At 43.4% G+C, this 19814-nt stretch overlaps 1 protein-coding gene across 1 annotated transcript in view; it reads left to right on the top strand.

The window, feature by feature from the left end:
• Nucleotides 1-19814, top strand: part of LOC144686750 (protein FAM184A-like) — a 296008-nt gene that overhangs the window by 184112 nt on the left and 92082 nt on the right. The window contains exon 2 of the mRNA XM_078552418.1: nucleotides 16852-17694. Within this exon, the coding sequence (XP_078408544.1) occupies nucleotides 16852-17694 (843 nt within the window). The remainder of the gene's footprint in view (nucleotides 1-16851; nucleotides 17695-19814) is intronic.

Raw genomic sequence — 19814 nt, 5'->3', positions numbered from 1 at the left:
GATGACGTCGGGGTTTCCTCCCGACGTCATCCCACGTCATTTTCCTGTTGGCAAGCGGGCCCCGCCCCCAAATCGCCAATGGGAAAATTCTGTCCATGAATTCTGTTTCTCTTTCCCTGGATGCTGCCTGACCTGCTGACTACTTACAGCATTTTCTATTTTTACTACTTAGGTAGACAGTCAATGTTAGCAAAGTCAGATCTGAAACAATTTATATACTAACATGTTTTGCCTCAATTTTCAGGATGACGTATGTTTATATCATACATCTACAAAATCTTGCTGTCTGACATACTTTTATGTTAACTTATTCCATTGTAAATTTTGATGTCCACATTTATAATGGAAACTACCTATGTAAAATCTTCTCTATTATAGAGAAATAGCTTATTGAAAATCCTACATTACTGCACCCTGGTCTAATTATATCACACCCTACAACCTTACTTTATCTCAAGAGCACTGTTGGATTGTCTATGTGCTGTGCAATGGGACATCAAAACACAAAAATAACTTAGTCCCAATTTAAACCCATACATTCTATCATATTTTTTATTTCGTACCTTAATTTGATATAATTTAAAGACAAATAGTTCAGCTTCTTTACTTCCCACATTACCATAAGTTTAGCTGTTTGAAGCAAAGTAGTTTCTCTGCAGCAAAGGTTGAGGATTTGGAGAAAATAAAAACTGATGTACTACTACAGCACTTTCACTGGTAGGAAGGTATAATTACATAGTGACAATTTTACATAGGTAGCTTCCATCATAGTAATTTGGAATTCCTAGACATAGGAATGATGGAATATGTTGACACAGAAGTATGACAACAGGGAGTAAAGCTTTGTAGACAGGAAGTGTAGGTAGAGGTAAAATATTTTAATATACTGTTTAATTAATTAAAATAAGAATGCACTGTACAATTGCACATACATGAACTTGTATGAAAGCATGAAAAATATTTCCTAAACAACAAATTCCAGTTCACTCAGAAAGTTCAGAAGAACATTCAGAGGGTCAGAATGCTCTAAAGAAGGGTCATACGGACTCAAAACATTAACTCTGTTTCTCTCTCCACAAATGCTGTCAAACCTGCTGAGTTTTTCAAGCATTTTCTGTTTTTGTTTCAGGTTTCCAGCATCCACAGTATTTTGCTTTTAACATTCAGAGGGGGTTGTTAATGTAGTTTTTGATTGCTGATGTCATCTGCAGATCTGTGGGATTTCACACATAGCTCTGGATTCCATATGTGGAATGGAAACCATTAAAGGTACATGAAAATCAAGCAACACATGCCTGATTAGGAACACAAAATTTGTAATGGTAATAATTATGCTCACGGCTAAAGCTTTACTCTTTCTCAACTGTAGAACAAGGTATCACCTTGATACAATTAGTTAATGACATGCTTTGTTAGAGGTCAGCATCACCTCTGATGTTGCAATAGACTTTTCTTTGATAATTTATGGAGTGATCTTAAACCTTTTAAACAAGAATTGTGTTTTTTACTTGCCATAAGCAATTGGTATATCTGTAGCTTGTCACAAGTCACTGGGGACAGTGCGCTGCAATATCAAGCCCCACTGCTCCCTGAGCCACGACAAATGTGAGAAAGTTTGATCAACCAAAGGTTTAGGTTAACCGAATACGAGCATCAGGTTTGTAAACTTAATAAATAAATAACTGTTTATTGAACAAATTGTCTTTAACCAGCAGCAAAAGAAAGAAATAAGAACTGCTAATTTCTAACTCTATAACCTAAACTCTACCCCTTCTTAAATCCCTACACACACATACAAGACACATAAGACACACAAAAACATAGATTTTAAGGGTGGGATAAAACAGTTCAATAGCACCAAGTCCAGAGTACAGGATTCGATGGGTTGATTTTGATTGATGTCTTCCAAATTCCTTTCAGTTCTTTGTTGATGACACAAGGTGGTTTTCCAGCACTTTAAAGGCTGAGTACTTGCCTTTCAATTCTCTTACAGTGACTTTCCCCTTTGCCCCTTGACAGAGGTTTTCAGAGAGAGAGCAGGTTATAGAGATATGAGGAGAAAAAGCCAGCTAGTGATTATTGTAGAATCACTGGAATCTTACACACCCAGGAGCAAGAGGCATTAGGTCTTTTTCTTTTCAGGCTAGGAGCTATTCTGCTGCACTGCTCTCACACAAACCCTGGTCACCTGGTCAGGAGCCAATTAAAATGTTGTTGCTAGGCAGTTCCCCATTAGACCAGATTCCTCCTCAGCACCATCCTGTCTTTCATGGCACACTCTGTTCCAGGACAGCAACATTGTATATATCCCTCACACTGTTCCAGTGGACATGTCCTTCAAACTGCAGCCATTGTAATTTTAATTCACAATCCAACAGACATAAAAAATTATGCTCCTTACAACAGTCCAACGGAAATAAAATATGTTCTTTACAAACCCTATATGTCAAAAAGCAGAATAATCTAGATAGTATGACACTTGTACTCTATTTGATGTTCACCCTTCACTATGGTTTTCTTGCCATGTGCTATTACAGTGAAAGACAATTAAACTCTTAAGGTTAGTCAATCTGGAAACAAAACAATTAATGGTTCAAGCTAATATGCTTTTTAAAAGAAACTCAAGGGACACATTTCAGCTGATTTTCTTGGTCTACAAGTTTGATTCCTATGTCCTGTGAAAGGTTTTGATGTCACAAATGGTGCATAGTATACATCTCAATAGCTTGCCTGCATATATGTGTGATTATAAAAAAAACTCTTAGGATGTGGGTGGTGTTGTCAAGACCAGTCTTAATTGCACTTGAGAAGGTGGTGATGAGTTGCCAGCTTGAAATGCTGTAATCAATAAGATGAAGATGCTCCCACAATGCTGTTACATAGGACATTACAGGATTTAATCCCAGCTACAATAAGGGGCACTTGTATCAAACTACTTTGGAACCAGCGAAGTACGTGTAATATAAAAAAACTGCTGGGCCACAGCTATGCTTTTATGTGTTTTGGGCAGCACTGTCAAGCCAATATTTGTTGCCCATCCCTTTTTGCCTTGAGGGCATTCAGAGACAACCATATAGTATAGAGCTGGAGCCACATGTAGGCTAAGCCAGGTAGGAATGTAATAAATAGAGGCAGAAGGGGCTATTTCCCTCAAGCTTGTTCCACATTAAATAAGATTATGGCTGATCCTTAATCTCAACTTCACATAGGAGAGGCAGATTCTCCTCCAGTTCAGTTTTCACAACAATCCAACAGCTTTCATAGTCATATATTTGAGTATTAACCTACAAGTTACCAAATTTATTCATTTAAAGGTCACAACTTGCTTTAGATTGGACTCTTGATCACATGGTTGCTAATTCAGGACAATAACCATTGGGCTACTCTATGCCTAACCTGCATAATCACTGGCCTGGTTTTAAAAGAAGTCTCTCAAAATATTGTTGTATATTTATGTAAGCTATTCTTTTGGCAATGCAAAGTTTATATATGTTTAGTCTTGGGCAACAAAGACAATGTCGACAAACAAGATTTGTATTAACTGTATAGGTTGGATACGGTATATTCCATATGGTGATTAATCTTGTGTAGAAATAGGTTTAATATATTCTACAAACTGCTAAGGAAGGTAATTTCCATGCTAATTTCAAAGCCTCAATGTGACACACAGGCATACTAAATTAAGTATAAACATACTAAATTGAGATGTTGCTATTTCAGATACAACATTCACATATATATTATCCTAGACAGATACCAGTGACATAGAATCTAGTAGCATTCAGCTCCTGGTGACAGAGGAATATAGCTCTATATCTGGCACATAGACACATATGTGAATAGAATCTTATGTCCAACAGCTGCATTATTATTTGAGCTTACGTTTTCTTATTTTGACTTTCTTCTCAGCAGGCAGTAAATAAAAATATCATACAACATAATTAGAAAAATAATCTAATGAATGTCACTGATAGTTCATGGTATAATAAATCTTTTTGTGTATAGTGTGAATTATTTTCCAGTCTAAATTTATTGCTGAAAAAAGAGACATTTTATCTTGTACTTATCAGGACAATTTGCAAAAATACCAAATGTAAAGGGAACAACAATCTATAGAGTATGAAAAGAGACGGCAGATTGGTTAGCAAGTGGACTCTGATTGGTAGAGACTTTGCCATGGAGAATGCATCAATTGATGGTGACTGCCTGGTAACTGCCAGGCATTGTTTGAAAGTTAAACCAGGCAGCTTGACTCTGGTCAAGACATTACCCTGAGGAATGAACTAGTGAGTGGCTGTCACTTATTTTGTTTAGCTGAAACAGTGCAATGTGTGTACATTTCCTTTCTGCCTGCAAAGAACAGGGCCCAGTGTATTAATATATGTAGCTTCCAGTACACAACTGTGCCACACTGCAAGCCCGACTGACAATCTTAAATTGGTTGTCAGCGTAATTCTTAACACACTGAGGATTATTTAGTAAATGTCCAATCACGGAATCACACCTAATGTTGGACACTGTGTTTTGAGTTTTGCAAGCACGGACTGGTTGGGTATGTGGGCCATACGTCCCAAAGACTGGTGGATCTTATCAAACAGCCTGTCCCTTCTGCTGTTTGCAACAGGCAAGGTACAGACCATACTCAACCAGCCCATCCTTGCAAAACGCAAAACACAGTGTCCAATATTAGATGTGATTCTGCGATTGGACAACATTTGCAAAATAATCCTCGCTGTGCTAAGAATTACGCTGACAACCAATTTAAGATTGTCAGTCGAGCTCGCAGTGTGATGTGTTTCAGTGTACAGGAAGTTACATATGTTAATACACAAGGCCCTGTTCTGTGCAGACAGAGAGAACATGTACACACAATTGCACCTGTTTCAGCTAAACAAAATAATTGACAGCCATTCACTGGTTCACTCCTCAGGGCAATGCCTTGTCTAATCAGAGTTAAGCCACCTGGTTTAAATTTCAAACAATGCATGGCAGTTAACTATCAGTCACCATTAACTGGTGCATTCTCCATGGTAATGCCTCTACCAATCAGAGTCTGCTTGCCAACCAATCAGCACTCTCTTCTCATACAGTATAAATTGTTAAAAACAAAAAACTACTGCGGATGCTGGAAATCCAAAACAAAAACAGAATTACCTGGAAAAACTCTGCCGATGCTGCCAGACTTGCTGAGTTTTTCCAGGTAATTCTGTTTTTGTTCAGTATAAATTGTTGTTCCCGTTACATTTGGTATTCTTGCGAATTGACCTGTTGACTGCAAGGCAAAAAGCTTTGACAAAAAAGTCTGTTTTTCGGCAATACTCAAGTTCTGTACTATAAAAAGACTAAATTTATGTCATCTTTCATTGAAAGCCTATGAACCGGAAAAGTGCACATCGCACATCACTACTTTTATTGCCGTTAGCTTGTATTGTCCATTGTCTTAAACTGTGACAGATCACAAGAGCTGAGTTTGGTGATCAGTTCCCAGACTGGCCCTTAGATGGAACCCTACTTGAATCTCACCTGTCAGATGATTATGGAACAGCTTTGACAAATGATTAAAATGCCTCCTGCCTGACCATCTGTCAGGAATCAAGATCCAGATGGAGACAAGCAGTCTACAAGAGGAGAAGCATATTTAGCAATTAAAAATACTGATGTATACATTATGTAATATTTTCTTCTGTGAGAAAACATAGCCAAGTATAAAGAGTTAAGGGTGGAATCCCAAAATAAATTCTGGAATTTGGAGCAGAGCAAAGAGGGGGATATAAGCTACACAAAAACATTTAGGAGACACATTCCCTTCATCTACCACAGTGACATTAATGGTACCATCAGTATTGACACAAACTGAGATATCGGAATCAAATATCACAAACCCAACATTTTCAGCACATCAGCAGTCCAGTTTGCTGATTGGAGCTTCCTTCCCAGCACTGGGATTCATCCGCCACTGTGGCCGTCTGTTGAAGTGTTTACTCCTGCCTCCCAGCCAGACCTGTCCATTTGACTGGCTGCCATCTGGGATATGGGGCTACAATAGGGCAGTTCGACCCCCTCATTAAGAATGGCAGGACCTCCACACCCTGGCCTTGCTTATTTCTTCAGCCATTTTAGGCCATCCCCATAACCTTCCTGCCTCCCCAGTAAAAGCAAGGCTTATTGTTGATAAACAACCAATATCCTATTCTCTTTTCACCTCCATTACATGTGAAAGTCACCCACCATAATAGAGTTGCAGTAGTAATGAAGACCCGTGCTCCAGAACTAACCGAATCCCTAGCTAATCCTTCCAGCATAAATTGTTTGGATCCTCATGGAAATCAAGCAGCTGAAAGAACCGAGTTTACTGAATGACCCCAATGAGAAAAACAATAGACACAATTTCACTTTCGTAACTTGTACTTTAACAATTAAACTAAAATCAACATAAATTAAACACAAATCAACAGGCAAATTACAGTCAATATGAACTATAAATTACACATTAAGTAGCCGATACAACAAAGATAGATCTCACAGATTTACTAGACAGTGCACTTAGCATATATGGCACTCATTTCAGCCACAAAGCCCTTCAAAGCTCTGAAATTTCTCCGATAGAATTCCAGCTCATTTTTTCAAGGATTTAGACTCCGATTCTCAGCCAACAGCAGGACTCAATCAACCTGAGTTCTATCTGCACATCTGCAGATGCTCTGTTAATGACAGTCTTGATGGCTGTACCAGAAACACCTTTATCCAAACCCTCAGTAACAGCCCCGTGCAGTGTATGACTGTCCTGTTCAATCAGTCCCTTTAAAAATGACCGGGGCAGTGGCAATAACTTTACTTTTCCTTTTATCTTTGCCCCCAGATCAAGCCTTTTTTCAACTTCACCATTGGGTGATCTGAGCTTGAATGGCTCTGTGCCTTTAATCTGGTCTCAGCCAGCTTCAGTTTCCCCAGAAACCTGAAGGTCCATTTCTGTTTCAGTTTTCCTTTTAGTTTTGTTTCCCTAGAAACTTGAAGTTTCAGTTCTTTTTTTCAGTTAGGATCTGACTCAAAAAAAGCTGCGAGCTTTGAATCCACAGATTCCATCACAAGCTACAACACTGACATCAAGGAGCTCAACACCGTCCAGGACAAAGCAACCCGCTTGATTTGCACCCCATCCACAAACATTCACTCCCTCCACAACTGATGCACAGTAGCAGCAGTTTGTGCCATCTACAAGATGCACCAAGGGTCCTTCAACAGCATCTTCCAAACCCACGACCACTACCATCTAGAAGGACAAGGGCAGCAGATAGATGGGAACGCCACCACCTGGAAGTTCCCCTCCAAGTCATGCACCATCCTGACTTGGAAATACATCACCATTCCTTCACTGTCGCTGGGTCAAAATCTTGGAACACCCTCCCTAACAGCATTGTGGGTGTACCTACACCACATAAGCTGCAGCAGTTCAAGAAGGCAGCTCACCATCACCTTCTCAAGAGTAATTAGGGATGAGCAATAAATGCTGGCCTAGCCAGTGATGCTCACATGCCATGAATGAATAAAAAAAACACTACCCTTCAAACTGCAATCACTCCTACCTAGAAGGACAAAGGCAGCAGGTGCATGGGAACACCACCACCTGCAAGTTCTCCTCCAAGCCACACACCATCATGACTTGGAACAAGATAGCTGTTCCTTCCCTGTTGTTGGGTCAAAATCTGAAATACCCCCCCCGGACTGTACTGTGGATGTACCTACACCAAATAGACTGCTCCGGTTCAAGAAGGCTGCTCACCACCACCTTCTCAAGGGCAATTAGGGATAGGCAAGAAATGTTGGCCTAGCCAGTGACACCCACATCCCATGAAATATTTTTTTTTAAAAACACAACCTATTAGAATATTGCCACTATTGAGACTTTACAGAATCTGTGAAGACATCTAAGCATTAATGAAGTAGCAGGGCCTATGGCAATAATAGGTTTCTCAGGCATTTGCCATATTCATGTCTCATGAACCAGAATGTCCATGCGAGAAACCTGATTATCGTCAGTCAAATTGAACTGGAGACATCTGATAAACAGTCTATACTTAAAAGGCTGCCTTTTCATTTTCTGAGCCATTCTCAGCAGGAGAGGCCGGCATTCATTTTGAACCCAGAAGCTTGAGCAGCAGGCTTGTCAGTGGCTTCATAACTAAGCCATCTTCTGTGTTTCTTGACCAATTAGAGGGGGCAGTCATAATGATGACCCATTGCTGACTGTTGAATCTTCACTATTTAAAGGTCAGAGTGCAGAACAAGCATTCCACAAGTCTCAAAACAGAGCCAGTTATTTGCCAGATGGAGGGTCGACAAAAGAAGGCTGCACCAAAGTCCTCAGATGCATCCCCAGACATCATGCTGTGGGCTGTAAGGGCCCACAGGGAGAATCTGTTCATCATGGACAGGAAGAAGGAACTTGCCTAGAAAACAAGCAAGTGTGGCTGTAAGTGGTAGAGGAGATGAGCAACAGGATTCTGGTGCCTCACTCCTGCATACAGTGCTGCAAGGGGTTCAATGACCTGATCAGGGCAGGAAAGCTGAGTACATTCAAGTGTAAACCCCTTTGTTCTGCCTTCAGCAATTATCTCCTGCAAATTATTCCTTAGACCAAGACAGCTTGTTACTCTTTTGTTACAAACCAAATAAACTAAATTAACAAAATCAAGGACAAATTAAAAGGCAGCCCCTCAAAGGGAAACTGCAAGAGCAAAAGACAAAATTTAAAGGAAACTTACAAACATTAAATCAAAATGTGGTTAAAAGGGTTAATAAAGCACCTCAGTCCCCACAGTGCCCAACCCCACCCTACGAGCATGGAAGGTCTCGGTGCTGGCGGACACCGCGCGCCTCTTCTCCAGGGACCACTCAGCCCTGAACGTAGCCGCAGAAGAGAGGCAGACAGTCAGGTCGGACGACCCCCTCAATCACCCGCTGCCTGGACCTGTTAATGGCCAACTTGGCCAGGTCCAGCTCCTTCCCGGCCCCCCTCCGCACAGGGTGCCAGTAGATCAAGAGCGTGGGGCTGAAGTACAAACAAAACAAAAGCAAAAAGTTTTTCAAGAAACTGAAAAGGGGGTGCAGGCTACAACAGCTTACATGTGCGTGGTCCATGGACTCCACAAGGCCGCAAAAAACACAGGCGCCTTGGGTGTCCATGAACCGACACGTCCTACAGCAGTATGGGACTACTGCATGCAACACCCTCCACCCCAGGTCCCCAGTGGTAAGGGGGAGGAAACCCTTGTAGAGGGCCCTCCACTGGGGACCTCCGCCGCCAGACAGCAACAAAAATAGGTGGGAAGGCAAGTGGTGAGGATGGCACAAAGGCAAAGAATCTACAGAGGGATATAGATGGGTTAAGTGAGTGGGCAAAACGTGGCAGATGGAATTTAATGTGGGAAAATGTGAGGTTATGCATTTTGGCAGGAAGAATAGAGGAGCTGAATATTATTTGAATGGAGAAAGACTGCAGAAAGCTGCAGCAAAGAGGGATTTGGGGGTCCTCACGGATGAATCCCAAAAAGCTAACATATAAGTTCAGCAGGTAATAGGGAAGGCAAATGGAATGTTGGCCTTTACTTCTAAAGGGAATGGAGTATAAAAATAAGGAAGTCTTGCTAAAACTTTACAAGGTACTAGTTAGACCACACCTAAAATACTATGAACAGTTTTGGTCCCCTTATCTAAGGAAAGATATACTGGCTTTGGAGGCAGTCCAGAGAAGGCTCACTAAATTGATCCCGGGGTGGAGGGATTTTCTCATGAGGAGAGGTTGGGTAGGTTGGGCCTGCATTCACTGGAGTTTAGAAGAAAGAGAGGCGACCTTATTAAAACATATAAGATTCTTAGGGAGCTTGACAGGCTAGATGCTGAGAGGTTGTTTTCCCTGTGGGAGAGTCTAGGACCAGAGGGCATAATCTCAGAGTAAGGGGTTTCCCATTTAAACCAGAGATGAGGAGGAATTTCTTCTCTCAGAGGGTAGTGAATCTGTGGAATTCTTTACTGCAGAAGGCTGTAGAAATTGAGTCGTTAAGTACATTCAAGGTGGAGATAGATAGATTTTTAATCAGTAAGGGAATCAACGGTAATGGGGAAAAGGCAGCAAAGTGGAGTTGAGGATTATCAGATCAGCCATGATCTCATTGAATGGAGGAGCAGACTTGATGGGCCGAACGGCCTACTTCTCCTCCTATGGCTTATGGTCTTAAGGCACGCCAAGACGTGTCCGGGTGGCAGACGAAGGCATGGAAGTGAAGGGTTTGCAGCAGCAGCCCATGCTGGAAACCCCTCCACGCCATGCTAAAGGGCATGGAAGGCATTTCCATGAGGCAACTCAGGTTGTGGGGCTCCGACTCCCAAGGGAGGGTTTGGGGCTTGGGGCCAATGTGGAATTCCATCCGAGCAGGGGTACGCTCGGATGGCAGTGCACCCATTCCTCTTTCTCTTCCGGCACCTTCTCACATCCCTATCTGACCAATCACCACTGATGCCCACCTTCATCTTATTGCAATGTCACATCTATCCCCTGCAAATGTTGTCCTTTCATTCTCTGAACACATTCCATTTCTCAAACTTAGAGCTTTCTTATTTTCTCTCATTGCAAAAGAACAGAGCACGGAAATCCAGGGTGGTGGGTGGTGCTGGTGTTGTGTGGCCCTCCAGTCATTAATATCCTGACCACTGTAGAGGATACACCGGAGATAAGCATGCCGCATGGCCATTGACGATGGAGTAATAAGAGTCTCCCAGCACACTGAATTAAATATAACATTGCCACATGGCACACAACACTCCCTCATGTTGAACTGATGTCAGCAGCTACTGAAATATGAATTAACCATCACAAGGTTAACTTTGAACCCTCTCACTTTATCAGTTCAAACTTATGTCTCTCATTTCCAATAGGTCCCAGAGGAATTCTTCAGGAGGTGATGCCAGATAAAGGCAAAGACTCCTCGAAGAAGGCCATGTGCTTAGAGGGAAGCACCATCACACGACTTGTGCACACCATCCACCAGCTCAGATATACACACCTCGGTGAGGCCTCCAAAACAGGTAGTTGGCTTCTCACATGGCGATACAGACATCATAATGAACATGAGCAGGTATTGGAGACTGGGACAGCAGTAGAGAGTGCCCATTGGAGAGTGCAGGGCCCTCCAAACTCTGGTCAGCTGGATGCTTGAGGTCATCATTGAAGAGGACTATTCTGGAGCACCAGCAGAAAATATCTGAAGTTCTTTCAGCTTTTGTAGAGATACTGTGCACAATTGCAGAGATTGGAGGAGGCCATCCATGATGTCTCAGATGTTTGCACTGATGTCTACATGCATGAAAACAATGGCCCAGCTGCATGTGGCATCAGACGCAGCAGGAAACTGAGATATTGCTGGCCCTCACTAACGGCCTGCACACTCAGGATGAAGGAAAACCTCACCTTGGCCATTGAGCAGTGACATGCAGCAAAGTGCTCTCTTGGCTAGCAGGGAAGTGTGGTGGAGCATGAGCGGGAAGATGGAGAAAGGGCAGCTGCAAGTGTGGATTCTGCTCAAAGTGCTTCCACTCTTCCCACCCCCGCTAAGACAAAGCCCCCATGCTGCCTCCCCTCCCCATAGATGAGTCTGCCTTGCTCAGGTGCAGCTGGGGCAGTCTTTAGTGGGGCCCTCAAGGGCTCCAAAATTCACAGAATGTCAGCCACAAGCGTCCGAGTAGGGGAATGAGCAACCTGCCTCTATCTGCTGGTTTGATGCCAGAATTCCAGTTTGATGCTTAGCGCTCTAGCTAATGCCTTCTATTAAACACATACATCTGAACACAGGCTCAGTAGCAGGAAGTAACCCTCATACCCTGCTTCTGCCACCTCCCCCCCTCATAACCAGCAGTATTTGAAGGCATCATCAGCTACTTTCAGGTTAGTCTCTAATTGATTTCTGCTGGCTCTGGCTGCAATTGTAGAAGTGTTTGATGGTTTTTAAGAGCTGTATAAAGTTTCTGAAGTATACAGGGAGTGGTGTGCCTTGTATTGATGGACTTTGTCCTGACTTCAGCGTGTCTGCACAGACCTCTTGCTCCAAGACTTGGGTACAGTAGTTTAAATCTCCCTTGGAATACAGCATGCCAGGGAGAATGATCAGATGTGACTCAAAGCAGGACAAGCTGCTGGAAGAGGGAGCACGAGGAGGCAAAGAAGAGCTTTCCGTAGGGGGGCCTCTCCATCCAGGGTGTGTAGGGAACAATTCCCCTACCTGAACCTCAGCAAGGAACAGTGTGCCAAACATCTCCATTGAAATCTTCCACCTGCTGCAGCCACATCTGTAAGCACAGAGCAGGGCGAGGACAGCCATTGGCCCTGGAGATAACTTTATTTTTATTATTCATTCATTCATGGGATGTGGGCTTCGCTGGCTAGGCCCTCATTTATTGCCCATGCCTAATTGTATTTGAGAAGATGGTGGTGAGCTGCCTTCTTGAATTGCTCTGCAGCCCATGTGGGCCGGGACTTTCCTTGCCTGCAGGCATGTTCTGTGACGTGAGCGGACAATGTGGCGAGAAGGCCAAAAATTGGCTTCACGATTTTGTGAAACCAGCTTGCGGTCGTCCACTCCGACAATGACGGTGGGCTGCATTTCCCGCCATCAGACATCGGGAATCTCATTGTAATACATCAGCATATCATTATTCGGCCAGCCCGCCAATCTCATCCCCCCACCCCGCTGGATCATCCATCCATGTCAGCAGGAAAACAGATCAACGTGTTTCACAACAGTATATGTAAGGTAAAAGCAAAAAACTGCGGATGCTGGAAATCCAAAACAAAAACAAAAATACAAAAATACCTGGAAAAACTCAGCAGGTCTGACAGCATCTGCGGAGAGGAACACAGTTAACGTTTCGAGTCCGTATGACTCTTCAACAGAACTAAGGAAAAATAGAAAAGAGGTGAAATATAAGCTGGTTTAAGGGGGGGTGGGACAGTTGGAGCTGGATAGAGGGCCAGTGATAGATGGAACAAGGCAAAATAGAGAGACGGAAATCCTGTCAGAGAGAAGAGCAATACTTCTTCAAGGTAGGCATTCCTTGAAGAGAAGTGGCAGTCAATTAAACACTAAGATAAAAGCAAAAAACTGCAGATGCTGAAAATCCAAAACAAAAACAAAAATACAAAAATACCTGGAAAAACTCAGCAGGTCTGACAGCATCTGCGGAGAGGAACACAGTTAACGTTTCGAGTCTGTATGACTCTTCAACAGAACTAAGGAAAAATAGAAGAGAGGTGAAATATAAGCTGGTTTAAGAGGGAGTGGGACAGGTAGAGCTGGATAGAGGGCCAGTGATAGGTGGAACAAGGCAAAAGAGGGGGACAGAAATCCTGTCAGAGAGAAGAGCAATACTTCTTCAAGGTAGGCATTCGGAATTTATTTAGACTTTACTTACCTGTCACGAATCTCCCTGAGACAGGACTTTGCCTCAGGGAGCAGTGCGCTCTTTCGCACACATGCGCGAAAGAGCGCACTTTGACAGATGGGGATTCCCCGCTATGCGCTTCCTGTCGGGCAGGCCGCTGGGTGGGCCTTAATTGGCTCGCCCACTCAAAATGGCGGTGGACCCCGTTTCGGCGGCGGGGGTTGGCTGTCCGCCCGCCGCCGAGCCGGTGGGGCCCGCCTGTCATCTGAGGGCAAAATTCTGCCCTATGTGTGTGAGAATGGGTGGTGATGTCCCTTGAGCTGGCAGTGAGTGAGATGCCAGTGAATGTGTGATGGGCTCGAGTGTGTGAGTTTAGAGTGATGGGATGGCTGCCTTACCCTGGCTGCACGGCTGAGATCATTCATCCTCTATCTGCATTGGATGATCTTCTGTGCAGCATTGGCACTGATCACCACTGCCATCGCCTAGCAAGCTTGAGTGGTAATGTGGCTGCCCCTCCTGCAACCAGAGCAGTGGGTAGAGGACATCACAGCGGGCCTCCACAGCACACAAAAGGCACTCAAAGGCTGTAGTCTTCTTGCTTTTTGAGACCATGTCTCCTTTGCTGCAGTCCTGAGGTGGAAGCACTGAGCGTGTCTGTACTTTAAGTGTGGTGTCTGGCATGATGAAGCGGCGAGGTGATGGTGTAGCAGGTAAATGAGAGCCCGCCTGCCATGGAAACAGCAGCGGGTTTGGGGCGATAAGGCGTGAAAATCCGCCATCGCAGCCGGCGGGTAAAACATCATTTTACCCACCTGTTACCATACTTAGTGCAAATCTGGGACAATTCCACCCCAGATGGTGTGCAATGTGGTGCAGGTACACCTACAGTGCTGTTAGGGAGGAAGTTCCAGGATTTTGACCCAGCGACAGTGAAGGAACATCAATATAGTTCCAAATCAGGATGGTGTGTGGCTTGGAGGGGAACTTCCAAGTAATGATGTTCCCATGCACCATGGCCTTGTCTTTCTAGGTAATAGAGGTCATGGGTTTGGAATGTGCAGTCAAAGGGGCTTTGGTGAGTTGCTGCAGTGCATCTTGTAAATGGTACATACTGCTGTCATTGTGCGTCTGTGGTTGAGGGAGTGAATGTTTAAGATAGTGGGAGTACATACTTTGCCCTTGTTTCTTCTCAGTGCTTCTTCCAAGTGGTGTTCTTGCTTGGCTTTTCACACAATAAGCCAGAGATTGTGGTCTGTTACCTGCCTCTGCAGTCATAATGTTCTCTGTCTTTCTCTCTTCTTCCACTTAACTATGTGATTCTTTTCAGGTAAAGGTGAAGAATATGTGTTCGGAATTAAATAGCCTTCAGCAACTTCCTTTCCATTCAATCTTGTAATCAACTATTATTCCCTTCCCCACTTCATGGCTCCTACCCAATTGTCTACCTACCTCTCACATCTATCACTACATCATTCTTTTTGATGTATTTGCTCAACCACTATATCATCTCCTTCTCACTGCTCACTTTCACTCTATTCCACCAATAGCAGGTGGTGACAGACCAGGGGCCACACTTACCCTCACTCTGTTTCTGTTTTCCCCTCCCCCTTACACTCCCCTTCCTCTCTGTTTCCCTCAAAGGGGCTTTGTTTACTTTCAAACTCAAATGTGTTTTTTCAACAAAATCAGGTTAGAATGTAAAAAGAATCTGGCGCTCTTCCTTTTTGTGATGATCTCTCTATCTCTGTTCAATCCCTAAGTTACTGTCTCTCATCCTCCACCTTCTGTCTCATAGCTATTAGAATTTCTGTATCGCACGTATAAGCAATTACCATTTTCCTTTTCTGTCATCAAAACAGGGATGCGATAATTCGTTAACTTGAAAATTCATTCTTATTGTGAAATTTGAACAAATATTAAATATAGTAAAACTCTCTCATCTTCCATTCTCCATATTTATTACCTGGTTCCATCTACCCGCCCCCTCAACCGCCGGCACCACATCCCCCCCGACCATTTCCCTTTTCTCTCTCATAACCTTCTCTAACTCTCTCTCTGTCTCATTCAGTTTAAGATGCTTCCTAAAGTTAATTGAACACGAACCATTGCTACGATAGGTGCACAATCAGACGTATAGCCTCTCTGTTAAAAAAAAACTTAACATGGGTTTTACCTCAATAGGACTTTAAACATTTGTCCTCTTGTTTTTCAAAACTGAGTAGGAAGTGGAAGAAGCTAAAGGAAAATGTGTTATCAGTGCAACTGAATAGCACTGATAAATGCTGGAAAATTAGGTGCAGTGCTCCAATTCAGTCCACAGGTTTACAGCTGTGGACAAAACTAAGGCAAGCTTTTGAGAGAGGCTGAAGCCTTTGAGTATAAAACACAAAAAATAATTCCATGGATAACTTTAATTAGGTTCTTAGAAATGGAGCAATTTTACAGGTTAGAATGTAGAAATGTTAAACTAAGGCGCTGTTATATTGTCCAGGTAACTATGAAGGATCCTTTGGTGTTACTTTTTTAAACAGCAGGGATTTAACCTGGTCAACCATCCTCCCTCAACTAACATCACCAAAAGCACAGGTATCTGGCCATTCAGTTGATTTTTGTGAGACCTTGTTATGTACAAATTTGCTGTTGCATTTACGTACCTAAAAATATAGAAAGCAGTTCAAACATAATGCTTTGGTTGTGGAGTGCTCTGAACATCCTGAGTACATGACAAGGTGCTATTTGAATGCATGTTCTTTCTTCTATTATAATGGAAAGTTATTGTGTACTCACACATTCCAGAGATAACCTGAGATAACTGTCAATGCCCTACACCATCTTAAAAAAAAAATGTTTTGCTTGTACTAAGACTGTTTCTGTAAGTTACAGTTCTTAGCTTGGAGCAGACTTGCAGGCAGTGCAAGCTGAGATATTGCTGGCTCACAGTCTGTGACTTTCCACCACCAGTGGACAGATAATTTAAGGCTTCAAGCCTTCAATTTTGCAACCTGCACTACTTCTGAGCACCACTGCTCGCTGGCAGTGCCCAGTCACGCAATCAGCTCTGTAGATCACACACGTAGTGGTGCTGGAGTGAAATTAAACTTGTGATATGATCTGTGCTCAAGAAAACATTTTCAAGCTGGCAGAGGATGTGCAGCTAATTGGAGTTCCACTCAGGAATACCAAGCGTGACCCTTTACTCATTGAGTTCCTGACTTCAACCATCTCACTGCAAGGATCCAGACACAAAAGAAATCAGAAAACCCATCACCTCCAAACAACAGAGTGTTCTGATGGAAAGTTCCACCTTAACCTTTCTCTTTCCACACCTGACTTTCAGCATATTTTGTTTTTATTTCAGATGTTTGTCATCATGTTATTTTTAACCACTAAACATGTTTATTTTTATGTTCTTAATAGGTTATATATGCACTAAATACCAAAAGTGATGAGCATGAGGCTTCCCTGCAGGCTATTAAGGAAGCTCACCAGGAGGAGATCCAGCATATCATTGCTGAGACACAAGGAAAGATCTTACAGTACAAAAACAGAATGGGAGAAGAGATGGACTTGCGGCACCAAATTCAATCCCTTGAAAATACCCTGCAGAAGAACAAGAAACATAAGGAGGAAGTCTTGGCCGACTTTGAGGTTTACAAGCAGGAGGTGGAGGAGCGGGAAAAGAACCTGGAGAGAGAACATGCAGAAAAAATAATGACACTGTCCAGGGAGATGCTTGACATTAAGAAGGAATTTGAAAGCAATCTCCAACACCTTATGGAAGTTCAATGCAGGCTGGAACAGGATAAACAGTCAACAATAACAGAGTTTGTGAAAGTAAACCAAGAGTCAGAAAACCTTCAGGAAAAATGCAAAGCACTGAGGGGCTGCTTCGATGAAAAAATCAAGATAGAAGAAAAGCACAAACTGGATATTCAAAGTTTGAATCAAGAGTTAGAAATCCTAAAATCTGAGAAAAAGAGACTAACTACAGATTTTGAGAAAAAAGTGAGTAAACTACAGGTCTCGCATCAAAAGGAACTGGAAACTTTGAAAAAAGCTCTCCAGCAATCGGTGACTGAAACACTGAAACAATGGCAAATCGAACAAAAAAAAAGTCTTCAAGCTCAAGAGATAGCCTTACAGCTAAAACTGAAGAAATTGGAGAGTGAAATGGAAGTCAAATGTCAAATGGTGAATGAGTTTAAAAACCAATGTCAGAAATTACAGGAACTACTGAATATTGCAGAGCTCAGAATCCAGGTGAGAATGCAATATAAAATGTTTCAAAGCTGTTGAAACAAACTGGTCGAGTACACAACCTCTCGCAGTATTATCATTCACTATCACATAAATTAGTCTATTTTGTTTTATTTTTTGATTTGTGCAACTATTTGTGCATCTCTCTCCGCATCACCCATCCCAGCTCCCGGTGCTGCACTTCGTCATCCTCCATCAATGTTAGAGAAACCTTCAGTCACCAGGGTCACATTCTTCTAAATTCCCTCCCAAAACTCTTTCTGTCTCTGCTTCCCTTTCCTCCTAGACACATTGCCGATATCCATATCTTCAGCCAAGCTTTTGGTCACACCTCCTTTCTTTACCTGTCTCGGCATGTTTTCCTTATGCCTGTTTGTGAAAGCACCTCAGGATGTTTTATAGTTCATCATTTAAGCAGACATATTACTGAAGGTTGTAGTGGTTTCTGTATTTTAGTACAGTTCATTGGGATACATTAATTTTTGTCGCTTTTTAGAATTATCTTGATCATATAGCCTGAAAACAATGTTCTAACTTTAAAAAAAAATCCTTATTGACACAGTATGAAGCTTTTCTCTATCCATTCCGGAAGGCTGTGAGTCATCCTGGTATATGGTTCCAAAGATGCCTTGTTATGATCCTGGACCAGACCCCAAATGTTCGGTACAATCCGGTTAGGGACCAGTAAATTGTTGTTTAAAGCAGACAAAGGGTGGAACTTTCTGTGCCCGCTGGCGGCGTGAGCAGACAATATGGCGAAGAGACCAAAAATCGGTTCCACAACATCATGAAACCAGTTTGCAATCGTCCGTTCTGCCCGTCAATGGCGGGCCGCATTTCCCGGGGTCAGACATCAGGAACTTCATTGTAATACATCAGCATATCATTATAATCCCAGCTCACTGGAAACATCCCCCACACTGGATCACAGCAGCACCTGGCAAGCTGCACTTTGAGGGAACTCGGAGGTGTGTACTGTAACGTTGTCCAGCACTACTGTGGGTCGCCTGTTGGACTTCAAGGAAGAGACACTGCGCATTCAGGCGAGGGCACAGGCAACTCACTTTTTCCCAGCTGGCTGACAGTGCGGTGCCAGAGCAAGGGATGCCCTGCGGTTGAGGTGACTTGGGAGAGGCAGGGGATGCACTGTGGTTGAGGCGGCTTGGGTGGTGGGGGGTCGGTGGTTAAGGGCTGCATTGCAGATGATTGTAGTGCACAAGCACATACGGGGTGTGGGGGAGGGAAGGGAGGGAAGCAGCCACGCATTAGGGAAATCTTGTATAAAGTGATCATTCCTCCGCAGCTGAGACAGTTCAGGCGCAGCCACATTGACATGCTTGGAGTCAGGCCTCTAGCTTATCTGCCCACGCAAGCAACACAGAGACATGAAAGTGCCACCAAATGCTCCAGAGCTTTTCACCCCTTGGGCACAGGCTGCAAACTAATGAGCATTTTAGTGGACTGTAGAACAGTTGGACAACTACGCATATTGTACAATCTCCTTGCTAAATCTGGCCATGGAGCAGTCACTAATGGACTTGCTCACAGCCCCTTGCAATGTCATCATCCTGGTTTGGACCAGTCTCCTCCATGCTTCAAGCTAACAGTGCAGCCTTGCAGTGTGGGTTAGGAGAATGCCTGCGTAGAGGACATCACGGCTGGCCTCCACGGTGTCCAAAAGGCATCCGAGGTATGCATGATTAAACCTGGGGGCAGCAGCCTTCCTGCCTTTCGCGACCATGTGTTCCTTGCAGCAGTTGTGGACTGGAAGCACTGAGAGGTGTGCACAGGGCTGCACTTTAAATATGGTGCCCGGCGTGATGAAGTGGTGAGGGGATGGCGTGATGGGCGAATGAGACCCCGCCCACCATCGAAATGGCATGTTTCCCGGGAATGCATGATTAATGAGGTGGGATTGGAACGATGCGGCATGAAAAGCTGCCATTCCATCCGGAGGATAAAATGGGCTTTTTCCAGCCCACTACCACACTTAGTGCATATCTGGGACTATTCCGCCTTATGTTTGATATTCATGGCACTTGCCCAGTGAATAAAGCCACAAGATTCCATGGGTTTTGATCAAACAAAAACAAACTTTACTGTCCAATGTCAGAACGATAAAA

The sequence above is a fragment of the Cetorhinus maximus genome, chromosome 1 (assembly GCF_964194155.1).
Source record: "Cetorhinus maximus chromosome 1, sCetMax3.hap1.1, whole genome shotgun sequence".
NCBI classification, from domain to species: Eukaryota; Metazoa; Chordata; class Chondrichthyes; order Lamniformes; family Cetorhinidae; genus Cetorhinus; species Cetorhinus maximus.
Note: the sequence above shows the minus strand (reverse complement) of the source record. Positions and strands in the feature narration are given on the sequence as shown.